Below are 26,183 nucleotides of genomic sequence, written 5' to 3'. Positions count from 1 at the left end.
ATATTTGCAGCCTGGCTGCTGTCCGGCTTCAGAGAATTGATATGGTGGGCTGGATCTCATCGTTTCCTTCCCTCTTACTCCAACCGGTCAAATCTCAGCCTCTGATGCCTCGCCAGTTATCTGCAGCAAGCTGTCTAGGTTGCTATCCAGTAAAGCAAACCTGGGCCTGTCCCCATTTCCTGACTTCTCTCTAGAAATGATGCTGGCAGATGTTGTGCCTTCCAGCTGAGTGTATCCTCTCCTCCTCCTCCCCAGATGCAGCCACTGCGGGGTGGTTTTCATGTCCCAGGCTATGTTGAAAGTCCACATTCACGAGAAGCACTGCGAAGTCTTCCACAAGTGTTCATTCTGCCCCATGGCCTTCAAGTCTGCAGACAGCACCACCGCACACATTAACAGCCAGCATCCTGCAGAGCCTCACAAGACATCTCAGTAAGTGGTCTGCCCCGAGTCCCTGGGCTTGTTTTTACGTCATTATACAGTTCTGGAGTTTCTTTGCTTCCTTCATCTGAGCCATGGTGGTGCAATGGTTAGAAGGCGGTATTATAGACTGCCCACTGCCAGGAGTTTGATTCTGACTGGCTCAAGGTTGACTCAGCCTTCCTTCCTTCGTTCCTTGTGGTTAGAATGCAGTATTACAGACTAACTCTGCCCACTGCCAGGAGTCTGATTCTGACTGGCTCGACTCAGCCTTCCTTCCTTCCTTCCATCCTTGTGGTTAGAATGTAGTATTACAGACTAATTCTGCCCAGTGCCAGGAGTTCGATTCTGATCGGTGCAAGGTTGACTCAGCCTTCCTTCCTTCCTTCCTTCTGAGGCCGGTAAAATGAGGAGTCAGATTGTTGGGGGCAATATGTAAACATCTGGGTGCTCCAGATATTTTGTGAACGGATCCAAAGTGCCTATGACTCTATTTAACATAATTAACCATATGATTATTATGGTTTTTCTCACAGTCAACCAGATGTTTAGACTAGGTTTGGCACCAGTTGAATCCAAGGACCTGGGAAAGGCAGATGTTGTTTGATAGTGTTAAAGGTATCCTCTCAGAGCGTAAAGCTGCCTTTTGTAATTGACCGATGGTGAATTTGTCAATGCCAATGGTGTCCAGAGGTTTTAGAATTGCATTCAGTGCGCCTATGAGTGTTGGTGCTGTCTTTGCTTTCTGTTGCTACAAAACCATACCTGCCTATCCCAAGAAGGACTCAGCAGATAGATAAAAGTGGCAAATCCAGTCTAAACTTTTTTTTAAAAAAATGATGATGATTTAAATGTATTGGTTGCCCAACTCCAGTGGGCTCTGAAGTATTGGTCTGTTTGCTTTTCCCAGTTCGTTCGTTCATGAATGCTTCTCATTTTTCCACATCCAACCGTTCCAGGGTGATCTACAAATGTTCCTGTGAGACAGTCTTCAACAAGAAGAGACTTCTGCAAGAGCACTTCCAGCAAAACGCCAACCGGCTGATGGTGGGCGTGTTCAAGTGCCCCCACTGCCAGCTGGTGTATATGCAGAAGCTGCAGTTAATGCAACACGTCAAGGTTGGTGGTTCAGGCTCATCCCTTGGAAGCTCTTGGGCTGCCTTTTCACTTTCCCACATCTGGCCGACATGTCCTCATCCGCAGCCTCTCCTCCTATTTGTCTCTTAAGATTTAGGTTGCTTAACTGTCATTTAAACATCAACCACAATGGACTGGATTTAAAGAAAAAGCTAAGCCTATAAGTTGCAGAGCAGAGCGTCTGGGTTGGCATAGCCTGCTTAGTCTAGACCAGATGCATTACAACTTAGTATTACCAGGAAAGCGTCCTAAAATCACCTTATTTATTTATTAAGAGCTGTGGTGGCGCAGTGGTTAGAATGCAGTACTGCAGGCTACTTCTGCTGACTGCTAGCTAGCCGCCTGCAGTTTGGCAGTTCGAATCTCACCAGGCTCAAGGTTGACTCAGCCTTCCATTCTTCCGAGGTGGGTAAAATGAGGACCCAGATTGTTGGGGGCAATAGGCTGACTCTGTAAACGGCTTAGAGAGGAGCTGTAAAGCAATGTAAAGCGGTATATAAGTCTAAGTGCTATTGCCCTTCCTTCCCTCCCTCCTTCCTTCCTTCCCTCCCTCCCTCCCAGTGGTTACAATGCAGCATTGCAGGCTAACTCTGCCCACGGCCAGGAGTTCAATCCTGATCAGCTCAAGTTCGACTCAGCCTTCCATCCTTCCGAGGTGAATAAAATGAGGAGCCAGATTATTGGGGGCAAGAGGCTGACTCTGTAAACCGCTTAGAGAGGGTTGTAAAAGCACTGTGAAGCAGTATACAAGTCTAAGTGCTATTGCTATTTATTTATTGAGCATCTCTGTGTCAGCAGCCTGTAATTTATAAACCTCACCTGATACAACGTCATGCCCTCAAACGCCCTTCAATTCTCTGCGTTTGTGATGGATCTTGAACAGGGAGTTACCGATTAAAGCTGGGTGTTACGATCATATTATGCATCTATTGTGCCAACTGTCTTGATTTCCAGGCCAGTTCTGGAACCCAGTTCAAAGTTCTGGATGACCTTTTAAATCAGAGGTCTCCAAACTTTAATACTTGTGCACTTCAACTCCCAGAATTCCTCAGCCAGCAGAGTTGAAGGCCACTGGTCTTAAAGTTGTCAAGTTTGGAAGATTTCAGATTTAAAAGATCATCCAGAAATTTGAACTGGTTTCAGAAATCGGCACAATATATGCATAATATGTTCATAACACCCAGCTCTCGTGTTCTGACCCAGCTCCCCAAACACCACAAACCCTCTAGTTAAATCAATGATTCCTTTATTGGGAGCGCCAGCAGCTCCGGCAAAAAGTTTCTCTCTCACTGCAGAGGCTAACAAGTCCATCTGTCCGGGAGATGAATAGTTGTCTGCCACACCTATTCATCTCCGCCCCCTGCCTTTTATCCCCAGAGCTGGGGGGTGGGGCTTCGCTAGCAGCGGTGGCTCTTCCATCCCAAGGACCGGCCCATAGATTTCCACTGCTCTCCTCTCCTCTGCCTTCTGTGCATCCATGAATCAGGCACCGGACCCAGCTGTTCCTCTTCTTCCTCATCAGCCACCTCCTGACCTGGGGGCTGTTGACTCTCCATCGGAGGGTTGACGGATGGCCCAGCCTCTGTTTCTGTCTCTCTCTCACAGATCCATTCCCTCTTCCCCCTCGGAGCGCTCAGGTTGCCTTGATGCTGACTCTGACTCCCACATCGCCATCGCCGCCGCCTCCTCTGATTCTGCTGCTGGAGGGGCCGGCGGCCGACAGGTCACAACACCTAGTTGGTAACCTGGTCTAGATGGTAGATCTAGAAATAGAGAAGTTACTGATATCCTCAGCAGTTGGTTGCTGGCTTGAGTCGTTCCACGCTCTGGCCTCTCCGTGTGGATCTGCTTGCTAGCTGAGCTCAATTCCTTGGCTTTTTACTAGAGCATCCACGGAGTCCCGGAAAATCCCGAGGATTTCACCAGCGCTCGGCAGAAGGTTGAGACGACCGTCACGAGCAGTCCCGTCCTTCCTACGTCCAAGGAACTGTCCATTGTCAACGGTACTTCTCAGCCGACCTCTCTGCCCACGAAAGGCGGAAGCCCGGAATCCAAGCCAAAATCCAAAACGGGCAGTTGGACTTGCCGGGTGTGCTCGCAGTCGATCCCTGATCGTGAAACTTACGTGTCCCACATGAGGAAAAGCCACGGAAAGGTAAACCGCCTGCCCGAAGCGTTAGGAGCACCTGGACTTTCTCCCCATCGTTTCAGTACGGTTGCGTCTTCTCGCTTCCTAGCTTCGCTCTGGAAACGGGAAGGAGGAGAAGATGCCTGCTTGTATTCTTCCCCGTTCTTCTGATTATTTTATGCCGTTATTTTATGTTATGTTTATGTTATTCTGACAGAATGCAGCATTAAGTGTTTTGTTTTTATTTCTCCCCGTTTCTCCTGGTTGTTTCATTTATTTTGTATGGCCTGACAGAATACAGCATTAAGTGTCGTTTTTATTTTCGGTACTCCTGCTGAATGTCTTTGGAGATTCTCAAGTCATCCAGGTCATGTTTGTCCCCAAGGTGCTTTTTTTTTTTTTTTCAAGAAGCAACTGGACTTCCTTGTTTTTCTTCGAAAGAAGTTTCACTTCTCATCCAGGAAGCTTCTTCAGCTCTAACTGGACGGTGGGAAATGGAAGGATTTCCTCAGGGGTGACACAGACAAGCCTCCAAGTGGCCTCAGCGACCCTCTAAAACAGCGGTTCTCAACCTGTGGGTCAGGACCCCATTGGGGGTCGAATGACAATTTGCCAGGGGTCACCTAAGACCATCAGAAATATGGGAAGTATACTTGCAAGTGGAAGAATCGCGCTCCAATGGTTGACTCCACAAGCCAGCTGCAGGCTCTTCAAATTGCTAGCCGAATTCGGCTTCAGGCGCGATGAATTAAAAAAGAGAGAAATCTTTGCTCTGATGCCTCCCTCTCAAGCCAGCTGCAATCACTCCCAATCGCTAGCCTAATCTGGCTTCAGGTGCGATAAACTTAATAGGGGAGGAGTCTCCGCTTTAATGCCTCCGTCCTCAAGGCAATCGCAAGCAATTCAGATCGCTAGCCAATACGGCTTCAGGCGTGATAAATTCAAAACGAAAATAATTTTACGGTTGGGGTCGCCACATCGTGGGGAATTGTATTAAAGGGGTCGCCACATCGTGGGGAATTGTATTAAAGGGGTCGCAGCACTATAAAGGATGAGAACCACTGCTCTAAAAGGATGCAAAGGACCAGCTGTCTGCAAGTAGTATAAACCCTTCCATTCCCCACCATCCTGTCAGAGCTGAAGAAGCTTCTATCCCTCTGCATCAACAGAGGGATAGAATCAGGATCACGTGAAGTATTAATACCACTTTATAATGCATGGTAAGGCCACACTTGGAATACTGCATCCAGCTTTGGTCACCACGATGTAAAAAAGATGTGGAGACTCTAGAAAGAGTGCAGAGAAGAGCAACAAAGGTGATTAGGAGGCAGGAGGCTAAAACATAAAGAATGGTTGTTGGAATTGGGTATGTCTAGTTTCATGAAAAGAAGGACCAGGGGAGACATGATAGCAGTCTTCCAATATTGGAAGGGCTCCTACAAAGAAGAGGGAGTCAAGCTATTCTCCAAAGCATCTAAGAATAGGACAAGAAGCAACGGGTGGAAACTAACCAAGGAGAGAAGCAACCTAGAACTAAGGAGAAATTTCTTGACAGTGACAACAATTAATCAGGGGAACAACTTGCCTCCAGATGTTGTGAATGCTCCAACACTGGAAGTTTTTAAGAAGAGGTTGGATAACCATTTGTCTGAAGTGGTGTAGAGTTTCCTGCCTGGGCAGGGGATTGGACTAGAAGGCCTCCAAGGTCCCTTCCAATTCTTGTCATTCTATTTCTAAACTGACTCTTCTGATCCCCTTGCAGAACATGAAGAGGTTTCCCTGCCGGCAATGCGAGAGGTCATTCGGTGCCTCCAACAGTCTGCACAGACACGTTCGCAATAATCACGACACAGCAAAGAAACTGTACCCTTGCTGGTGAGTCCAAGAGGGAAGAAACGGTTCTTGCACACGTCACGGGGGTCTTGCCTGGTCCTGCCTGGTCCCTCAACTGAGGGATCACGTGCTATTTACCTTGGATCCTTTTCATTTCCAGGAGATCCCGTGATGATATTACCGTGTGTTCCTAATAATGGAAGCGTTCTAGCTACCTCTGGAGGAGCTATGATGAGTTCCGAGTGCGCTCGCCCTGTTTCAATGAGAGCAGCAGCTCTTTCCTCTTAATTTAATGAGCCCTGGTGGCACAGTGGTTAGAATGCAGTTGTCAGGGTTCCAAGTAATACACCCATAGCTAACAAAACTCAGAGGCAGGTAGATTCCTCAAAGAATAGTTTTATTGGATATATCCTGTTGGCACAGTTCTGATGAAAACCGACTCTGAAGGTTCCTGCGGTTTTCGCCTAATTAAAAAGTAAAAGTTTTCCCCCCCTTCCCCAAACTATCAGTTACGTAGTCCAATCCAGCAGGGATGAAATCCAGCAGGTTCTAGAGAACCGGTAGTGGAAATTTTCAGCAGTTTGGAGAACTGGCAGCGGAAATTTTGAGTAGTTCAGAGAACCGGCAAATAACCACCTCTGGCAGAGTGGGGTAGGAATGGGGATTTTGCAATATCCTTTCCCCAGGAGTGAGGTGGGAATGGAGATTTTGCAGTATTCTTCCCCTGCCACACCCACCAAGCCACACCACGCCCACCAAGCCATGTCTACAGAACTGGTAGTAAAAAAAAAATTGGTTTTCACCATAGCAATCAAGGTGCCACCTGCTTGCCTGGTAACTTCACTCCTCCTCTCTCTCTGACCACCTGTGAGAATGTCCTTGGTTCCCAGGAGAAAGTTTTGGCTACAAAACCCCAGCTATCTCTATTCCCCACTCCCTATCCTCCAGCTCCAGTGTGGCAACACTGAAGCTTCAAAATAGCTTCAGTCAGGTCAGTTTTAGGGTTGACGGTAGTATTGCAGGCTAACTCTGCTCACTGCCAGCAGTTCGATCGTGACCAGCTCAAGGTTGGCTCAGCCTTCCAGCCTGCCAAGGTTGGTAAAATGAAGACCCCGATTGTTGGGGGCAATGTGCTGACTTTGTAAACCACTTAGGGCTATGAAGCTCTGTGAAGCGGTATATAAGTCTAAGTGCTATTGCTATTAATTTCAGAACCGATTGCAAGTGAAACATTTGCAGTTTCAGATTTAAGCACTCACGGTTTCAGGAAGAAAAAATAACACAAGGGCTGCATCTTTCCCTTCAAATTAATCTCCAGGAAAGCAAATTTCCAGGAAGCAGGTGGCACTTCAATTAATGGTTTGTTTTTAATATTTAATTAAAACTATATATTTTTAGTACATCTTAATTACTCAACAGCTCCTCTAATTTAGGGTGTTTTCTGGCAATTATTCCTATAAACCCGCAAGTCGTTCTCTTTGCAGCAAAAAGCTGCTTTCCATCACTGATCCCATTTTGTGGTTTTAGTGTTCCCTTAATTTACCCTTTCAAACGAGAAATAAGACTATCAGAAGCCAGTCTTAGAAAACCTACCTTGGCTACAAAAGATTCCAGTTTAAGAAAGGCTGTTCCACATCAAACACTCACTACCCACAACTGTTTCTTTGTACTTCTGTACATTTCCTTCTCTAACTGGCTAGAGGGATTTTCATTCACGTTAAGTCGGTCTGGCTAATGGGGATTCTTTGTGGAGTTTAAATCCCTACCAAGACGCCCGCCAACTGACTAAGCTAGAAAATGGGGCAAAGTTATTTTCCGTGGAAGCTGTTTCAGGTTACAGTTCGTCCCCGCTACTCTTCCCATGGAAAGGAAATTTGAAGGAGAAGGAGAAAAAAGTTGTTATTTTAATTGAACTACAGATGGGGAATTCTAAGCGTTGCTTTAAGTGGTGCATGGAACAGAGCCTGTCTCTGTTCATATCTAATCTTGGGATTTTAAAGGCCTTCTCTCAGGGGGGCCTCCTGCATTCCTGCCACAGGTTGTTAAGAAATGTAAAATTGTGACTCCCACCAAGACCCCAAACGGAACATTAACCTTCCCAGGACAAACCTTTGTTTTCCCTCTGGAAAAAGAAGCCGTTCTTATCAGCTCTGAAGCTGAAAATCCAAGGCCTGGATTTTGATATCCCTGGAATTCAACACAAGCTTCCCAGCTACCAGAATCTTTGTCTCTGTATGTAGGTCTTAGAAAAAGGGGTCTTGCTCCTGGGAGCTTTTGCTGGGAAATCGCAACATTTGTGCTGAAAGACTTTCTCACAAACAAAACTTAGCTCGCCAGTTCATCTGTTGAGAAAGTTGCACGAATGTCCTTCAAGGACGTATTCAGAAGATTATAATTCAGAACAGATGCAAGTCACGATCCACATATTGGCTTAGTCTTAAGATTTGTTTATTTGCAGTAAGCTTGTGTTGTGTAAATGCACGTTCCCTATTTAGGATTGAGGCAAGAATGCCACACCCTAAAAAAAAAAATGATAACCCTCCAATCTTCCAATTCACATTGCTTTTCCAAAATTAAGAATTCCGCAGTTTCTCTTTCCAGCATTTGGGAATCAATTTCGGAGTCATTCCTTCTGCTGAGTCTTATGAAGAGAGCCTGAAAGAAGATGAACAAGTCCTGTTCTATGTGGTCTCAGTCTTAGCAACCTTAAGATGTGTGCTGGGAAGGGAAATCCACAAATCTTAAAAACGTTGCTAAGACATAGAAACACACTCTGAGAATTTAGGATGTGGAATAATGGACTGAAAAGGGGTCACAGTGGCTCAGTGGTTTAAAGACGGCGAGTTTGTCATCTGGAAAGCTGCTAGCCCATGTTTGAGACCCGAGCGTTATGCAACAGGGTGAGCTCCCGTTCCTTGATAGAGCTCCTGCCCACCTAGCAGTTTGAAAGCATGCAGATGCGAGTAGATAAGTAAGTATCACTCCGGTGGGAAGGTAACAGCGTTCCGTGTGCCTTTGGCGTATGGCCACGCTGGCCGCGTGATCACAGAACTGTCTTCGGACAATGCTGGCTCCCTCAGCCAAGAAACAGAGATGAGTACGGTGTTAGGGTTCCGAGTAATAACCCCAAAGCAATCAAAACTCTGAGACCTAGAGTGTCCTCAAAGCATAATTTTAATTGGGATGTCACATTGGCACAGGTGGCGAAAACCCAACTCTGAAGGGCCCAGGGTTTTCCCTGCCCAAATCAAAACCCAAAATTCTTTCGCTCCTCTTTTATTCCCTCTGGGAGGAGCCATTCATCATCCATCTGTGGCCTTACTCCCAAGTCAACCTTTGTTCTTCAGCTGTTCCCTTTGTCTGGCAACTCTGTGCATGCGCACACTGGGAACAGGCTCCAGCTGTTCGTCTGCCTCACTGATGTCCGACTCCGAAGGCAGCTGATAACTGGCATCCGGCCCTGGCCCCCTCTCTGCCTCCGACACAGAGCCGTCATCCAAGCCTTCCCCTGACTCCAGGACTGGCCCTTGTTCCTCTCCCAACCTCCTCACTGTCCGAATTCGCTGCCAGCTCTGCTGGCGGGCCACAACCCTCCTATCTGGATCAGCATAACGGACTTAATGGTCCCCAGGTTCTTTCCAACTCTGGGCTTCTGTGAAAATTGGGGCAGGCGGGCTGCAGAGCGAAAATAAGAGATGGGGTAGCAAGTGGGAGAGAGACTGAGAAACACAGTTGTACTGATGGCCCTTTTTGTTGTTGTCATTGTGTCTTTTGAAGGTATTGCACAGACGAAATCCAGACATTTCCTCAGCCATCGATGCTGGAGAGTCACATGAGCCTCATGCACGGCATCAAAAATCCAGATCTTTCCCAGATATCCAAAGACTTGACAAAAGTAATCTGCGGTGCTTTAGTTAAAATACAGAGGCGGGGCGGGGGGGTAGATCCCATTCTGTCTTTTGAATTTGCCCTTGTTTGGAAGCTGCCTTCCAGGAGAGACACACACACACACACACGGTTCTCTTCCTAAGAGGACCACAGGCCTTTAAATAAAATGTAGACTGCTTTCCCTTGTCAGTTCTGAAGACAGTGCCAGCCCTATCCAAAGATATTTCTTGTACTGGAATGAAAATTTACCCGTTTCTGCAATCATTTGGGTGTAATTTAACTCTAACCTTTTAAAAAAAAAATCCCTTTAGCCTGTTTCCCCTAAGATAAGACATCCCTTGATAATAAGTGCAATCGGGTTTTTGAGCGGATGCCCCCCTCCCCACCCTTGAAAATAAGCCCTCCCCAAAAATATTTAACGGCATGCGCAGCCGGTCCGCGCCATTTCCTCTTGTTAGGGTTAAGGAGACAGAGCTGGAAATCAGGTAAGACGGCAAGAGGAGCCCCGTCTAGTTCCACGCGCCCCAAAATAATAAGACCTCCCCGAAAATAAGGCCAAGCGCTTATTTCAGGGTTCAAAAAAATATAAGACAGGGTCTTATTTTGGGGGAAACACGGTAGTACTACATTCCAAGATATTTGGTTCCAGGCAGACCCAAAGTAACTTACGGACTATATTACATCCCAAGAATGTCTGTCTAAAACCCCTTAACAAATTTTAATATCACCAGCACAAAAGATGCAGCTTTATGTCAAGAGTTAAATGAAAGTGTTAATTGAAAATCCTAGAAAAACCTCCAAGATTGACAAGTGGTAACCAGTGATATGAAGAAATACAGCCTGGAAAAAAATTAATCCTTAAGGCATTGTGTTTGCATTTGACTCTGGTTATCTTCCTAGCAAAGCGCTGTGGGCAATTATTCAGTTAAATTATATCTAAATCCCTTCCCACCCCAAATGGGAAGGAATGGGACAGCAGGGCTGTCAAAGTCTATTTCACTGAGGGCCGCATCAGGGTTGACCCCCGAGGGAGGGGGGCACCTTCACTTGTGTCGGGGGCGCCTGTGGTTGCCCGAGCGCTCTGGGGTTCTGTTTTCGCTAGCAGAAGGTTGCAGGAGGCTGTCCCAGCCGAAAACGGAGCTTGGGAGCCCGTTTTCGCTGGCAGAGGCATCGCAAGCCAGTCCTTCACTATTTCCAGGAGCCAGAGCCAGGCCCTGGGCCTTGAGTTTGACATCCCTGACCAAGCCATGGACAGCTTGGTGGGAGGAGGAGGAGGAAGAGATAAGGTTCTTACTGCTCTTAGCAGGCATCGTTTGGCTGGTGGGCTGATGGGTACGATAAGCCGATAAGCGTACGGCTTTGTTTTTCAGACAAAGTCTCCAAAGAGAGTAACCGCCGATGGTCCGAGTCCGATGGAAGCCTCCGCCTCCGGATCAGACGATCCACCAGCAAAGAAACTGAAGGCAGCCCGCTGGAAATGTGCAAAGTGTGGCTTTGCGACGGGCACGGAGACTGAATTTCTGGAACACATACCTCGACACAAGTCAGACAGTTCCACTTACCAGTGCCTGCTCTGCGGCTTGTGTTACACGTCGCATCTGTCTCTGAACAGGCACCTCTTTATCGTTCATAAAGTCAAAGATCCGGAAGAAGAAGAAGAAGAGGAGGAGGAAGAGGAGGAGGAGGTAGAGGAGGAGGAAGAAGAGCCAGAACAAGAGAATGCAAAAAAGATCCCGGAAATGGAAACGAGAGAGAATGGACTGGGTGAAGCCAGCAGTGAGACCAGCCACAGCAGGGCAAAAGGAGATCCTTCCAAGAACAAAGACTCTGAGTGCGACCCCGCACCCTGCAGCAAAGAGAAAAGCAGTTCTCAGAACAAACCCACAAAGTCTCCCTCTATTTAAGAGTCCGCTCAGCTGCCCCAGAAATCTTGCTTGAAGGAAGGGAGGGAGGGAGGGAGGGAGGTTGTTCATTTGATGGGCATAAGGTTCAGTTCATTTTGATCGGGAAGGGGAATTGACAACGCACCCAATTGCCACCATCTCCCTAGCACTAAAGAGAAGGGGAGGGAAAAGAGAGAGAGAGAGAAAAATTAGAACAGTCTTTCTCAATCATGGACGCATTTAAGAGGGGTGGGGGCTTCAGCTGCCGGAATCCCCCGGCCAAGCTTTGCTCAAAGTTGAAGTCCACACCTCTTAAAAGCGGCCAGGATTGAGAAAGACCCGGCAGATAGGATAATCATGGCAAGTTTTCCCCAGCAAAAAAAACACACGAAGCATTCACCTGCTGCCCAAGACTTTTTGCCTATTAGCTCAGACTTTTTTAATTAACTATCCACCCCCTTCAGCCCCCTCCCCACTCTCTTATTCCCCAGGATGCCAGGAAGCTTCTGGCCACACCATCGCTCACTGACGGTTCTTTCCTTTCAAAACAAAAACCCCCACCCCCCCACCCCCCAGCCTGAAAAATTACCTCTCAGACACTCTGTGAATGAAACCTGATTTTGTGTTTTCCTCCTAGAAGACGCGTTTCCAGCACTATTCAGTAGCCGGTTTTCTTCTTCCATTTTTGAGAAAACATTACAAAAGTGGAGGGGGGGGCTGCTTAAGCTTTGTTGTAGGGGGAAAATCAGTTGCATATCCCCTTGAGGATTTGCCCCCTCCTTACACACACACACACACACACACACACGCCTGGAAGTATTGATCAGATACATGGCAATGGATTGATTCTAAGACACCCTTTTCTCTCTCGCACCTAGGATTTTTCATAAAAGTTGGAGGCACAGGTATTTTTTTTAAAAAAAACCTGCCCAAGTAAAGATTCATCTGTTGTAAGAAAGAATAAGAACAAAACAAAAAAAAAATATGTGAGGCTTGCACTTCTGCACCTTTGGGCAGTTTTTTTCTCTTCCACGGTTAGCACCCCCCCTTCCTCAGATCCGGGGAGCGATGTCGATCGCTCCCCTGACTGTCAACGATCAGTAGCTGCTTCCAGTCCTGGTTGAAAAGTATCGAGGGGCAGACCGGCTTGGTTTTTTTTTTCCAGTTGGGATGGAAAAATTTGGAGGATAAAAGAAACCGGAAGTCTTGTCTTGATCAGGGGTGAGCAACTACGGGGATGTTAGGACCTGTGGATTTCAACTCCCAGAATTCCTGAGCCAGCATGGCTGGCTCAGGAATTCTTGGGGTTGAAGTCCACAGGTCCTAACTTCCCCCTAGTTGCTCCCCCCGCCTTTAGAAAGTCCTCTGTTTTGTCGGTTCAGAAAACACAAGAATTTGGGGCTGATGAGGTTTATTCCATGAGGAAGGGGCTGGGTGGGGAATCGCAGTCCTGATCCTTCCTCAAATGCGCCTGCTCTTCCAAAGCACACCCTTTCTTTCCCTCCTCGCCCCTTTCCAGTTTTTGATCTCGGTTGCCCCCCTCCCCATTGATTGGAGATTGCTTTCCTCCCTTTAACCTTGACTCAATTCCCCCATCTGTGGCTTCCGCCCGCACTCCCGCCCCGCCCCATGTGCTTTTCCTCACGCTTCGTATAATATTTACTTTTTGTTTGTTTGTTTGTTTGTTTTGTTTTAATACGGTTGTTATGTTTCAAGTCGGATACCCTGCTCATGGTTTACTATAAATAATTTAAAAAGGAAAAAAAAAATTTACCCTATTTATCATATGGCCATTTGAATTGCTCACTTTCTCGTCCGGACGTGTTTTGATAAAACCCTTTGTATTTTTTGATACCGTGTACATTTTAGTCTAGGGAATGTTTTACAAGTTAGCCTAGCTATAGTTAACAATAGCAGGGGGCAGGGAGGACATTCCTCCCAAGCCATTCACATATCTATTTAATCTGCAGTGGCATCTGTGCCTTGCTATAATGTTTACTTCAAAGTATTTCAAATAAAACCATCTAATAATGGAGTGGCTTCCAACCTCCCTTCTCTGACCTTGCAGCTCTCTCCCAAATCCACAGGGACCCTTCAGACCAGTGGTGGGTTGCTACCGGTTCGGTCTGGATCTGGCGAACTGATAGTAATGGCGGCGGGAGGCTCCGCCCACCATTACTCCGCCCACCTGTGTCTGTCATCATAGGCACTCTGTGTATGCGCAGAAGCAGCATGTGCAAGCAAAGTGCGTGCGAGAAAGCCCGCGCATGCTTGCGCTCCTGTTACGAACTGGTACAGACCCCATGCTGGACATACATAATAGAGCCTCAAGTACCGTAGTTTACCTTGATCTCAGTGCTTAGACCAGGGGTGTCAAACTCAAGGCCTGCGGGCCGGATGCGGCCCACCGGGTGCTTAGATTTGGCCCACGGGGCCGCCCTGGAAACAGCAAAGGACCAGCCTGCAGTGCCTCTGCCAACGAAAACAGCTCTCTTTTCATTTGCAGGAGGCCCCTGCAGCCGAAAACGGAGCTCGGGAGCCTGTTTTTTCTGGCAGAGCGCTTAGCCAGGGGTCTGCAAACTTGGCTCTTTTAAGACTTGTGGGCTCTTTTAAGACTTGTGGACTTCAACTCCCAGAGTTCCTCAGCCAGCTGAGGAACTCTGGGAGTTGAAGTCCACAAGTCTTAAAAGAGTCAAGTTTGCAGACCCCTGGCTTAGGGCACCACAGGTGACCCTGACATGAGTGATGACACAAACACACACACACCCAAGGTCAAACACAACCCTGATGCGCAAGTTTGACATCCCTGGCTTAGAGGCTGTAATGCAGAATACAGGTAGTTCTCGGCTTACAACCGTTCATTTAGTGACCAAAGTTACAACAGCAGTGAAGAAGGTGACTCATGACCGTTTTTCCCCACACTTAACGATGTTGCGGCATTCCTCGCGGTCAGTGAGCCAAATTCAGATGCTTGGCAACTGTCGCATGACGGTTGCCGTGTCCCCGGATTCATTTTGCTACCTCCTTACAAGCAAAGTCAACACCAGGTTAACAATTGCATTCCTAACTTAACTCCAGTGGTTCGCTTAAGAACTGTGACAAGAAAGGATATAACGTGGGACAAAACTTAACTCTCTCGCTTAGTCACAGGAAATGTTGGGCTCACTTTTGGTCGTAAGTTGAGAACGACCTGTGTAGCCTTTCACAAGAATACTACCGGAAGACAGATCTTCCCTGAAGTAGGTACATTCTGCACACTGCATTCATAAGGCGGTCAACTACAAAGATAATAGAATAGAATTTTTTATTGGCCAAGTGTGATTGGACACACAAGGAAATTGTCTTTGGTGCATAGGCTCTCAGTGTACATAAAAGAAAAGATACCTTCATCAAGAATCATAAGGTACAACACTTAATGATAGTCCTAGGGTACAAATAAGCAATCAAATCATATTAGGAAGCAATATAAATCGTAAGGATACAGCAACAAATTACAGTCATACAATCATAAGTGAGAGGAGATGGGCGATAGGAACGATGAGAAGATTAATAGCAATGCAGCCTTAGTGAATAGTTTGACAGTGTTGAGGGAATTATTTGTTTAGCAGAGTGATGGTGTTTGGGGAAAAACTGTTCTTGTGTCTAGTTGTTCTGGTGTGCAGTGCTCTATAGCGTCGTTTTGAGGGTAGGAGTTGAAACAGTTCATGTTCAGGATGTGAGGGGTCTGTAAATATTTTTTTTTTTTGAATTTATATCCCACCCTTCTCCGAAGACTCAGGGCGGCTTACATTGTCTAAGGCAATAGTTTCATTCATTTGTATATTATATACAAAGTCAACTTATTGCCCCCCCCCCAACAATCTGGGTCCTCATTTTACCTACCTTATAAAGGATGGAAAGCTGAGTCAACCTTGGGCCTGGTGGGACTCGAGCCTGCAGCAGTTGTAATTGCAGGCAGCTGTGTGTTAATAACAGACTGCATTAGCCTGTTGAGCCACTTCCCAGCCCTGTGAAAATATTTTCACAGCCTTCTTTTTGACTGGTGCAGTATACAGATCCTCAGTTGGTTGTTGTTTTTTCTGCAGTTCTAATGATCCTCTGAAGTCTGTGTCTGTCTTGTTGGGTTGCAGAGCCAAACCAGGCAGTTATAGAAGTGCAGATGACAGACTCAATAATTCCTCTGTAGAACTGGATCAGTAGCCCCTTGGGCCTGAATCAATTATATCTTAGCCGATTGTCGTGTGAACCGTTGAGCAGACATAATGTGTGTTGTGGGGGGAAAAAGTAGAGAGAATATTACTTGGTGATCTTTCAACTGGTTACATTTGCATAGGGGTATAAATATTGCTGAAGCATGAAGACGGGGGAAATAAGGCTGGCCAGCCTTTAATAACTAAGGTTGTGTCAGGCACAAAGACCAGATCCACACTTAAGTGATTCATTGCTAAAATAAACTAATCTTCTCAAGGTTAGCACCTGGTTGCAGTTAAATAAGATTCTGCTGAGAATCCTTTGCAGCATTCATCTTGTACAAGGTCAGGTCTGGATTTGGAGGGAGGAGAGAAACTCATTCTTGCACTTAAAAGCATTTAAGTGAAAGAAAAATATTTTTTTTAAAAGCATCTAATAATTACAATACAATGTTCATCGGTTGCTCAGTTCAAAATACGGCAAAATTATTTGCTAATCAAATTTTCACCAGCTCTGGACATAAGCACACATCATGACTGATTGGCTGGGTAATTCTGGGAATTTTAGTCCATGATTCTTAAAGTTCCCAAAGTTTTTTTCTCAACATACCTCTGGGGAGGTTGGGGGGGAAAATGTATCGGCAATGGCAGACTACTTGTCAATTCTAACTAAAAAGGCGCTTCCTCAAGTCACCAAAACTCCCATCTATTGTTCAAAGCAGGGCTCTCCAACCTTGGCAACTTTAAGCCTGGAGGACTTCAACTCCCAGAATTCCCCAGCCAGCAAAGCAAAGCTGGCTGGGGAATTCTGGGAATTGAAGTCCGCCAGGCTTAAAGTTGCCAAGGTTGGAGAGCCCTGGTTCAAAGGACAATTTTCGCCTTTCACTTCAAAGACACTGGAACTCATTAAGGATTTTGCAGGGAAATTTTATTGCATTGCAACAAGGCACGCCAGGTCCGCCTAGAAATTTCACTTGAAATCCGATTTTCAGATTAAAGGAGAAAAAAAAAAAAATAGCCGGGAGGACTTCGCATCAAGCCCTCCATAGCAAAAAACGCCGCTCTTATCCCCCACCCGCCTTTACGCTCTACTCCTCGTGCAGAACCGGAAGTGACGTCGCGTCCCCCCCCGCAGGCTTCAACGCGACTCGTTCGGGCCGGTCTAGGCGGGCCTCGAGATCTACGTTCCCCCTCCCCTCCCCCACCTACACACACACAGACCAGCTTGGCCGGATATTGGTGTCGGCGGCCGGAAGCGGAAGCAGTGCGAGGCGGTCGGGTTTCCCCGGCTGCAGCCATCTAGACCGGCGGGATGCTGTCGCTGGACTTTCTGGACGATGTTCGGCGGATGAATAAGCGGCAGGTTGGCGGGGGGGCGCCGGGTGGAGGAGGAGGAGAGGGCGGTGGTCGCGGAGGAAGGCTGCCGGGGGGCGGTCCCAACGCGGGGTGGGGCGGGGGCTGCTGGACACCCCCCCCCCTTGCTCCTCCACCGCTGCCCGTTGAGTTTGCAGAACTGGTATGCATGCTGGGTGCATGTCACGTGACCCAGAGGGACTGGCCCCTTTCTCCTGCGAGGACAGCCCCGCCTCCTTCCAGGGGGGGGCTGGGACTACAGATCCCATCCTCCCCAGCAGGCGTGGCCGAAGAGCGTGGAAGGTTCAGATCCTAGGAAGACGCAAGAGGGCCAAACGAACCAGTGGACGGGCTGATATTCTGTCCTTTCTGCATTCTGTATTGGTGCATCAGAATAGCCAAGAGTTGGAAGGGACCTTGCGAGGTCATCTAGTCCAGGCGGGAAACCCCGGCACCAATTCAGACAAATGGTTATCCAATATCATCTCGAAAACCTCCAGGGTTGGAGCATTCGCAACTTCTGGAGGAAGTTTTTCCACGGGTTAATTGAGTTAGGATTAGAGAATAACAGAGTTGGAAGGGACCTTGGAGGTCATCTAGTCCAACTCTCTGCCCAGGCAGGAAACCGTACACTACTTCAGACCAACGGTTTTTTGTTTGTTTGTTTTTAATTTTGCATCTATATCCCACCCTTCTCCGAAGACTCAGGGCGGCTTACACTGTGTTAAGCAATAGTCTTCATCCATTTGTATATTATATACAAAGTCAACTTTTATTGCCCCCAACAATCTGGGTCCTCATTTTACCTACCTTATAAAGGATGGAAGGCTGAGTCAACCTTGGGCCTGGTGGGACTTGAACCTGCAGTAATTGCAAGCAGCTGCTGTTAATAACAGACTGTCTTAGCAGCCTGAGCCACCAGAGGCCCTCCAACCTCTTCTTGAAAACCTCCAGGGTTGGGGCATTCGCAACTTCTGGTGGCAAGTCGTTCCACTGGTCAGTTGTCCTCCCTGTTAGGAAGTTTCACCTTAATTTCAGGTTGCTTCTCGCCTTCCTTTGGTTTCCGTCAGTTGCTTCTTGTCCTGCTGTCGGGTCCTGTGTTTTGGGGCAAAATGCAGCGATTAAGTATGTTCCTCGCCTTGAATGATAAATAAAAAGGAATAATAATAATATGATTGATGTGGGAGTGCTATGACGGAGCTTGAATTGCACAGCAAAAAGAACAAGCGGGCTGATGGCCGCGGATGGGAAGGAGATGGGTAACAGAAACCAAGGTCCTGTCACCTTCCTGATCCAAATCTTACCAAAAGGATTTTTCTTGAACCCCATCTTCATTATGTGTGATTCAAGGCGATGAACATACCTATCTAATGCTTGGGCCATCTCTTTTTCTCAGAACAACAATCCTGCGAGGTGGGTTGGACTGAGAGAGAGGGTTGGCCCAAAGTCACCCAGCCAGCTTTCATGCCTAAGGCAGGACTAGAACTCCCAAGACCCCTGGTGATTGGCCCAAAGTCACCCAGCCAGCTTTCATGCCTAAGGCAGGACTAGAACTCCCAAGACCCCTGGTGATTGGCCCAAAGTCACCCAGCCAGCTTTCATGCCTAAGGCAGGACTAGAACTCCCAAGACTCCTGTTATTGGCCCACAGTCACCCAGTCAGCTTTCATGCCTAAGGCAGGACTAGAACTCCCAAGACCCCTGGTGATTGGCCCAAAGTCACCCAGCCAGCTTTCATGCCTAAGGCAGGACTAGAACTCCCAAGACTCCTGTTATTGGCCCACAGTCATCCAGTCAGCTTTCACGCCTAAAGTGGTACTATAACTCACCTGGTTTCTAGCTATTCTTAAGAAATCAACTAAAACACATGTCTGCTTGGAGTCCCTAGTGCAGGGGTCGGCAACCTTAAACAGTCAAAGAGCCACAACGGTCCTTACCAGAAGCCCCCGTTCAATTCTGGAGGCGACTGGAAATCCAGTTCCATCATTGTAGAGTCTCCTCCTAGCACGGTGTCCTTTTTCCTCTGCTGACCAGAAGTCCGGTTCCCCCACCATAGAGTCTCCTACTGCAGCATCCTTTTTCCTCTACCTGTCTTAACCGAAAGCTCTATCAACTGTGGAGCCGACCGGCGACAGGGAGCCGCAGCAGAGGGATGAAAGAGCCACACGCGGCTCCAGAGGAGCTCCAGAGCCCCGGGTTGCTGACCTCTAACAAGACTTCTAAATTATGGCTTCTCGTTTGGAAGGGTGGGGGCATTGCCTTTGAAGATACACCCAAAGAAAAGTGCCATGCATGAGGGAGGGGGGTGTCTTTGTGTTTTGCAAAGGACTGTCTTGAATCCCCATCATTAATCTTCCCCTCCCCCTCACCTCTTCCCAGCTGTACTACCAGGTTCTGAACTTTGGGATGATCGTTTCCTCAGCGCTGATGATCTGGAAGGGGTTGATGGTGGCAACAGGCAGTGAAAGCCCCATCGTCGTTGTACTGAGGTAAAACATTTCCGGTAACCTCGGGCTCAACCCATCCTACTTGTGTGAGATTAGGAAGGACGAGGCGGCCATCGTAGCTTGCGGGACGTGGCTCCTGCTAACGTAACGTAATCTTTGAACAAGCATGAGTTTGACAAAAGGACAAAGTTTAGGTTTACAGCCTGGTCTTGTGACTTGGTTCTGCTTAAGTTACACGGCCATCCTTCTGTCAGAGGATCTGTTTTCAAATATAAATAGTCCTCGGCTTATGACCCCAATTGAAGCCAGAACTTCCATTGCTAAGCAAGGCGATTGTTAGCCAGTTGCACCTGATTTTTACAGCCTTTTTCTTTTTGACCATCGCTGTGAAATAAACCCCTGGGGTTATTAAGCGATCAATGTCGTCATTGTAACTGTAACTTTGGACGGTCGTTAAATAAAAGATTGTAAGCCAAGGACGACCTGTACTGACTGAATAATCAATACAAAGCTGATTGTTTTCCATTTATTTGGAGCAAGAATATCCGTAGGCAGCTGCCTTTGAAGCAGCTGCCAGCCTTGTAAGGGATAGTGATACAAATACATTCCAGATTATATAGCCTCTAAAAACCTAATGTGCATTCAGCACAAAGCTCTCTACTCCCCCTACCTATTTTTTTACAGAAATGAGAAGGTAAGGGTACTCCTTACCTTGCGACTGAGTTGATGTGACATCAGAGAGAAAACAGATGGGCAAGAATAGGAAAGAAAGCATTTCTTTGCATGCTTGAAACGAGGAGGAGCTGTTATCGAGTATAAAATGAGCAAGCAAAACACTTCCATCTGCTGGGGAAGGCAGAATCCGTGTGCAACCAATTGGCACCTGCAGTACAGAGTGGGCTACACGCTTTTGTGCCAGAAAACCAGAAGGCAGCTGCCTTAATCTAATGCCTCTAAGAAATGGACCCAGGGTGTAACTTTCTAGTGTTTCTTCCAACTCCTAAAGTCCACTTGCATGGTTTAGGGGCGTGATGGCGAACCTACGGCATGCGTGCCAGAGGTGACACGCAGAGCCCTCTCTGTGGGTACGTGTGCCGTCGCCAGCTGTTCTTCTGGTTTCCGGCACACATCTTCGCGGGCACCGGATCGCCGGAAAATGGCCCAAAAAACAGGCCGTTTTTCAGGCCGTTTTCATGGCTGTTTTCAGGCCCTTTTGGGGGCCATTTTCAGACTGGTTTTCAAGCCGTTTTCAAGGCTGTTTTGGGGGGCTTTTTTCAGGCCGTTTTCATGGCTGTTTTCAGGCCTTTTTTGGCTATGCTGGCTGGAGAATTCTGGGAGTTGAGGTCCACAAGTCTTAAAGCTGCCATGTTTGAAGACCTCCGCTCTAATCTTTGAAAACTGACAGGGCCAATACCCACCTGAAGGCAAAATGCAGAATTTGAGGTGTTGTTTTTTTTTAAATTAACCGATGCTTCTTAATCTTCCAGCGGCAGCATGGAGCCTGCCTTTCACAGAGGAGATCTCCTGTTCTTGACCAACCGCATTGAAGAGCCAATCAGAGTCGGGGAAATCGTGGTCTTTAGGATAGAAGGCAGGGAAATTCCAATCGTACATCGGGTCCTGAAAATTCACGAAAAGTACGTCTCGGGCTTTGGATGTTGATAGTCTGTTGCTATGTTTCATGGTGTCCTTCCACAAGGGCTGTCCTTGTGCCAGTCTTTACGATGGTGTGGAGAATTGGAAACGGGTTTTATCTAGTGGTGGAATTCAAAAAAATTTTGCTACCAGTTCGGTGGGCGTGGCTTGGTGGGCAGGCGGGGGAAAGATACTGCAAAATCTACATTCCCAGCCCACTTCAGGAGAAGGATACTGCAAAATCCCCATTGGAGGATGGGAGCAGAAAATTAAGGACGGTTAACATCTGAACGCAATTAATATGGTTTGGATGAACTGACATGAAGGGGGTCATTTGAGGAAGGGAGCGGGTGCTAACCTTAGATTAGCTTTGCCAAATGTTTACAATCCTGGATTTTAGCGTGGGATCCATATCTGGGCCTAGGATCCTAAAATAGGTTTAACTTGGCTTAGGATCGGGTTATTTACGAGACCGCCTTCTGCCACCGATAGCCTCCCAACGACCTGTGCGCTCCCACAGGGTGGGCCTTCTCAGGGTGCCGTCGACCAAACAATGTCGGTTGGTGGCCCCCAGGGGGAGAGCCTTCTCTGTGGCAGCACCGGCCCTTTGGAACGAATTACCTCCGGGGTTACGCCAACTCCCCGACCTCCGAACCTTCAAGTGGGAACTGAAGACCTTACTATTTAATCGTGCGGGACTAGCCTAAGTGCATTTTAATTATAATATTAAAGGGTTTTACGTCGGTCTACGACCGTTTTAGTTAATTAGGCCTATCAAATATTCCTTTTTAAATTCGTTTTTAAATTTGTTATTTATATTATGTATATTCTGTGTTTTTAATGTGGCTGTAAACCGCCCTGAGTCCTTCGGGAGAAGGGCGGTATAGAAATTAAATTATAAATAAATAAATAAAATTAAAAAAAACTTTGTGGAAGGAAAAAGAGGGGTAACCCCAGGCACCCACACTCTTGCAAACCCCCCCTCCCCCCAACAAAGCTTGTCGATCAGAGAGTTCGGCGGTTTGAATCCCTAGTATAGGTCTCCTGCATGAGCAGGGGGTTGGACTAGATGACCTCCAAGGTCCCTTCCAACTCTGTTACTTGAGGCTGCCTAATGGGGTAAGGTAACCTATTCACTTGGCATCTTCTTTCCTTGTCACGATGTGATTGCATTCTGTTTTGCCCGCTCGTTAATTGTGGTCTCCCCCCCCCTTCCTCCCCATGCCAGACAAAACGGCGACATCAAGTTTTTGACCAAAGGCGACAATAATGCAGTTGATGATCGAGGCTTGTATAAACAAGGACAACACTGGTTGGAGAAGAAAGATGTGGTTGGAAGAGCAAGAGGGTGAGTGAGGCGCCAGCCAGCGGCTGGGCATGGTAAAAAATGGCCGTTCCTTCCTGGCGTAACCTCTCTCTTGCAGAGTTCAGTCCTGTCCCCTGCAGTTGGTTGTTACCTTCCTGTTTTCCCAAAGGGCACGAGGTGGCTCAGTGGCTAAGACGCTGAGCTTGTCGGTCGAAAAGGTCGGCAGTTCAGCAGTTCGAATCCCTAGTGCTGCCGCGTAACGGGGTGAGCTCCCGTGACTTGTCCCAGCTTCTGCCAACCTAGCAGTTCGAAAGCCTGTAAAAAATGCAAATAGAAAAATAGAAACCATCTTTGGTGGGAAGGGAACAGCGTTCCGTGCGCCTTTGGCGTTGAGTCATGCCGGCCACATGACCACGGAGACGTCTTCGGACAGCGCTGGCTCTTCCGCTTTGAAACGGAGATGAGCACCGCCCCCTAGAGTCGGGAACGACTAGCACGTATGTGTAAAGGGAACCTTTACCGTTAAACATTTCACTTCTCATCCAAGAAGCTTCTTCAGTTCTGACTGAATAGTGGGAGTGGACGGATTTATATTGTTTGGAGTTATTAGCACTCAGAAGGTTGGTTTTTAAGGGAAAAAAACCCAAGAATGTCCAGTTGCCTTTTGAAAAAGCACCGTTGCAATAATCACGACCTGGATGACTTGAGAATATTCATAGACATATCTCTCTCTGTTTGTTTCTGCCCATTTCCAAGATTCAAAAGATGTTATTCTTGGAGCTTTGACTTTACCTCGCTGTCTTCATGAACTCTCGCTTCCTTTTACATCTAGGCTGTGGATAAATTAGGTCCTCTGGTTTGGGGCTCCCCTCTTCTGTATAATGCATTGTTTCTGGGTTTCATGAAGTTTCGTGAACTTCTACCCTCAAAACGATACTGTAGGGCACTGCACTCCAGAACAACTAGACATAAGGACAGTTTTTCCCCGAATGCCAAAAAACTAATTCCCACAACACTGGCAAATAATTTACTAATACTATATTATATTCTTCTTCTCACCCTTCCTAGTACCTATCTCTTCCCACTTGTGACTATAACCATGTTGCTTGTATCTTTGCAATTTATACTGTTTTATTTGTTTCCTAGTATGATTTGATTGCTTATTAGTAACCTATGACTATCACTAAGTGTTTTACCTTATGATTCTTGATGAATGTATTTTATTCTTCTTTATGTACGCTGAGAGCATATGCACCAAAAACAAATTCCTTGTGTGTCCAATCACACTTGGCCAATAAAAAATTCTATTCTATTCTATTCTATTCTACTCTACTCTACTCTACTCTACTCTACTCTACTCTATTCTAAAAACCTGTGTGTGAGGAAGAGGGAGGCTTCCCACTGTCTATCAAAAATCCTACATCTATTGCTTCTTTGTTCTCCTCTATCATAAGCCCAGGAAGTTTCAGCCAGTATATTCCAAAGATGCTTTTCCAGAAGGCAACTGGACTTTGGTTTTGTTTTCTTTTGAAGACGTTTTGCTTCTTGGATGAGAAGCGAAATATCTTCAAAGTAAAAACAAGAAAAGTCCAGTTGTCTTCTGAAAAAGCATCTTTGGGACAACCATGACCCAGTTGACTTAAGAATCTCCATGGACTTTTATTATTTCAGCCAGTAGAGTGTCTAAAGTGGATGACTTCGTTTCTGTTTTAGGTTTGTGCCGTACATTGGAATAGTAACCATCCTAATGAATGATTACCCTAAATTCAAGGTAGGACTTTCGGTTCTCTTGCTGTTTTGAAGCGACGCACTGCATTGGCAAAACAAAACCACCATTCTGTTGTGTCTGCGCCCCCCGAGCCGGGACTCCTTCCAGAAAGTGACTTGGAGCCAGGCCTTCTGCCAGAAAGTGACTTGGAAAGTGAGGGGGAAGGGCCATCAGGACTTACCCCGGGAGCACCGGCTTCCCTGGCTCAGCTCCAGGAGCCAGAGGTAGGCCAGGTGGAAGAGATAATGAGGCCTCCGTCCCCTGACTCTTTCCCCCCCCCGGCCACGCCTCCAGACCCATCTGATGGCAATCAGGCCTGGCTGGACCCTAGGTTTCATAGGCAGGAGAGGAGGGAACAACAGAAGCAGGGGTGGGGCAGGCCTAGGAAGTGCTGAGTCATACCCCACAGGATATAAAGGCAGTGAGAGCTGCTGTGCCTCTTTGTAGCAGGCAAGTCAACTGATTAACTAAGAGCTGAAGTTTGTTCCTGGGTGACTCATCGGCGTTGAGGGAGATAACAGAGACACTTGGCAGACGCGTGCTATTCTGCTGCCAGTAATTAAGCCATCACTCGGATGGAGGCGAAGGAGGACAGAACACATTCAGACAAGGCATGGTGGTGGCTGGGTTCTCATCAAATTCCTGCTGAAACATCCCAAACCACATTCAAGCAGGCAGTTGGCTCCCAATGATGGTTTGGTGCAAATGACTACTGTTTCTGGCTTTTCTAAGTCTTTAAGAATTTGGTTTGGGACCAGGGTGAAATGTTCCCGGTTCGGACCGGTTCATTCGATCCGGTAGCAGTGGCGGCAGGTGGTTCAGAGAACCAGTAGCGATGGTGGCACAAGGCTCTGCCCACTGCGCGATTTGTTATTACTTCCTGGTTTTAACCAGGAGCTAACCTGTTTTTTACCCTCTGTGCCTGCGCAGAAGGGTTTGCGCATGCGCAGAGGGTTGTGAGTGCGGCCCGTGAACTTCTAAACCACTAGGGAAGGTAAGTAGATTTCACCCATGTTCGGGATATAGATTGGGGGTTGAGAAAGGCCAGAGAACATTAAATAAAACAAAACAAAACACTGAGCTTCAAGCAAAATAGACAAGGCCCACCAAATCTCTGTAGCGGGTTTTTTTTTTTAAAGTTTGAACTCTTCAAGGAAGGATGCATGTTTGAACCACCGGCCTTGCCTTGTTTAAAGTTTGCTTTCGCTATTCGAGTCCGTCCATCCAATAAACCACCTTTTGGTTCATACATTCAAGTTCACAAATTAGTTACGGGTTATCAGTGTGCTGAATCCAACCTCTGCGAGCTTATCCTAGAAATCTTGATTAAAGTTTAAAAGGAAGCATGCTGAAGGATGTGAACCCACCCCCCAGAACTGGCAAGCTTATGCCTAAGATGGTGCCAATTGGGGTGTTTTATGATTGATGGGGGACGCGGTGGCTCAGGGGCTAGGATGTTGAGCTTGTCGATCGAAAGGTCGGCAGCTCAGCAGTTCGAATCCCTAGTGCTGCCGTGTAACGGGGTGAGCTCCTGTGACTTGTCCCAGCTTCTGCCAACCTAGCAGTTCGAAAGCAGGTAAAAAAATGCAAGTAGAAAAAAAGAGGGACCACCTTTGGTGGGAAGGTAACAGTGTTCCGTGCGCCTTTGGTGTTGAGTCATGCCAGCTACATGACCACGGAGACGTCTTCGGACAGCGCTGGCTCTTCGGCTTTGAAATGGAGATGAGCACCGCCCCCTAGAGTCGGGAACGACTAGCACATATGTGCAAGGGAATCTTTATGATTTTGCTTTCATGCCTAAATTGGGATTGGAATCACTGTTAAACTTCCTGCGTCGCATTTGAAACCATTTGGGAAAAATGCTCCAAATATTTTTCTCTTGCTTTTTTCTCCCCACCAGTACACGGTCCTTTTCCTGCTGGGTTTGTTCGTCCTCGTCCATCGAGAGTAGCCTACCACCGGCGGAGACGAAGACCACCCCTCCGAGTAGGCTGGGATGTGAAGTGTGTCCATTTTGCTGCTTCTTAATCCGGATTTGGGCGGTTTTTTTTGTTTTTGTTTTCTACGACTGCTGTGTCACGGGCAGGCTGATCTCAGTATTTTGAAAGAGTTTGTCACACTTTAGCATTTTTGTACCTCGGTGAATTTTTATATTAAAAAAAGAAAAAAAAAATAAGCCGACCCCTCCCCTTTTTT

General features: G+C 47.1%; 2 protein-coding genes across 3 annotated transcripts in view; both read left to right on the top strand.

Annotated features, from left to right (window-relative positions):
- Window positions 1-12,549, top strand: part of ZNF592 (zinc finger protein 592) — a 33,628-nt gene extending 21,079 nt beyond the window's left edge. Inside the window, exons 4-9 of one of the 2 annotated variants that reach the window (XM_058156339.1) lie at window positions 256-432; window positions 1,380-1,539; window positions 3,443-3,712; window positions 5,448-5,560; window positions 9,296-9,413; window positions 10,777-12,549. In XM_058156339.1, coding sequence (XP_058012322.1) covers window positions 256-432; window positions 1,380-1,539; window positions 3,443-3,712; window positions 5,448-5,560; window positions 9,296-9,413; window positions 10,777-11,310 — 1,372 coding nt within the window. In that variant the 3' untranslated portion in view covers window positions 11,311-12,549. The remainder of the gene's footprint in view (window positions 1-255; window positions 433-1,379; window positions 1,540-3,442; window positions 3,713-5,447; window positions 5,561-9,295; window positions 9,414-10,776) is intronic. The other variant, XM_058156340.1, reaches the window with a different exon arrangement.
- Window positions 12,550-16,682: 4,133 nt separating this feature from the next.
- SEC11A (SEC11 homolog A, signal peptidase complex subunit) lies at window positions 16,683-26,163 on the top strand. Its single transcript, XM_058156687.1, has 6 exons — window positions 16,683-16,842; window positions 19,211-19,320; window positions 20,766-20,915; window positions 22,142-22,261; window positions 23,933-23,990; window positions 25,888-26,163. Exons 1-6 carry the CDS (start codon window positions 16,792-16,794, stop codon window positions 25,936-25,938), a joined length of 540 nt encoding a protein of 179 aa, XP_058012670.1. The 5' UTR covers window positions 16,683-16,791; the 3' UTR covers window positions 25,939-26,163.
- The last annotated feature ends 20 nt before the right edge of the window (window positions 26,164-26,183 follow it).

The sequence above is a fragment of the Ahaetulla prasina genome, chromosome 13 (assembly GCF_028640845.1).
Source record: "Ahaetulla prasina isolate Xishuangbanna chromosome 13, ASM2864084v1, whole genome shotgun sequence".
Lineage (NCBI taxonomy): Eukaryota > Metazoa > Chordata > Lepidosauria > Squamata > Colubridae > Ahaetulla > Ahaetulla prasina.
The sequence above is the reverse complement of the archived record's forward strand: the minus strand, read 5'-3'. Positions and strand labels throughout refer to the sequence as shown.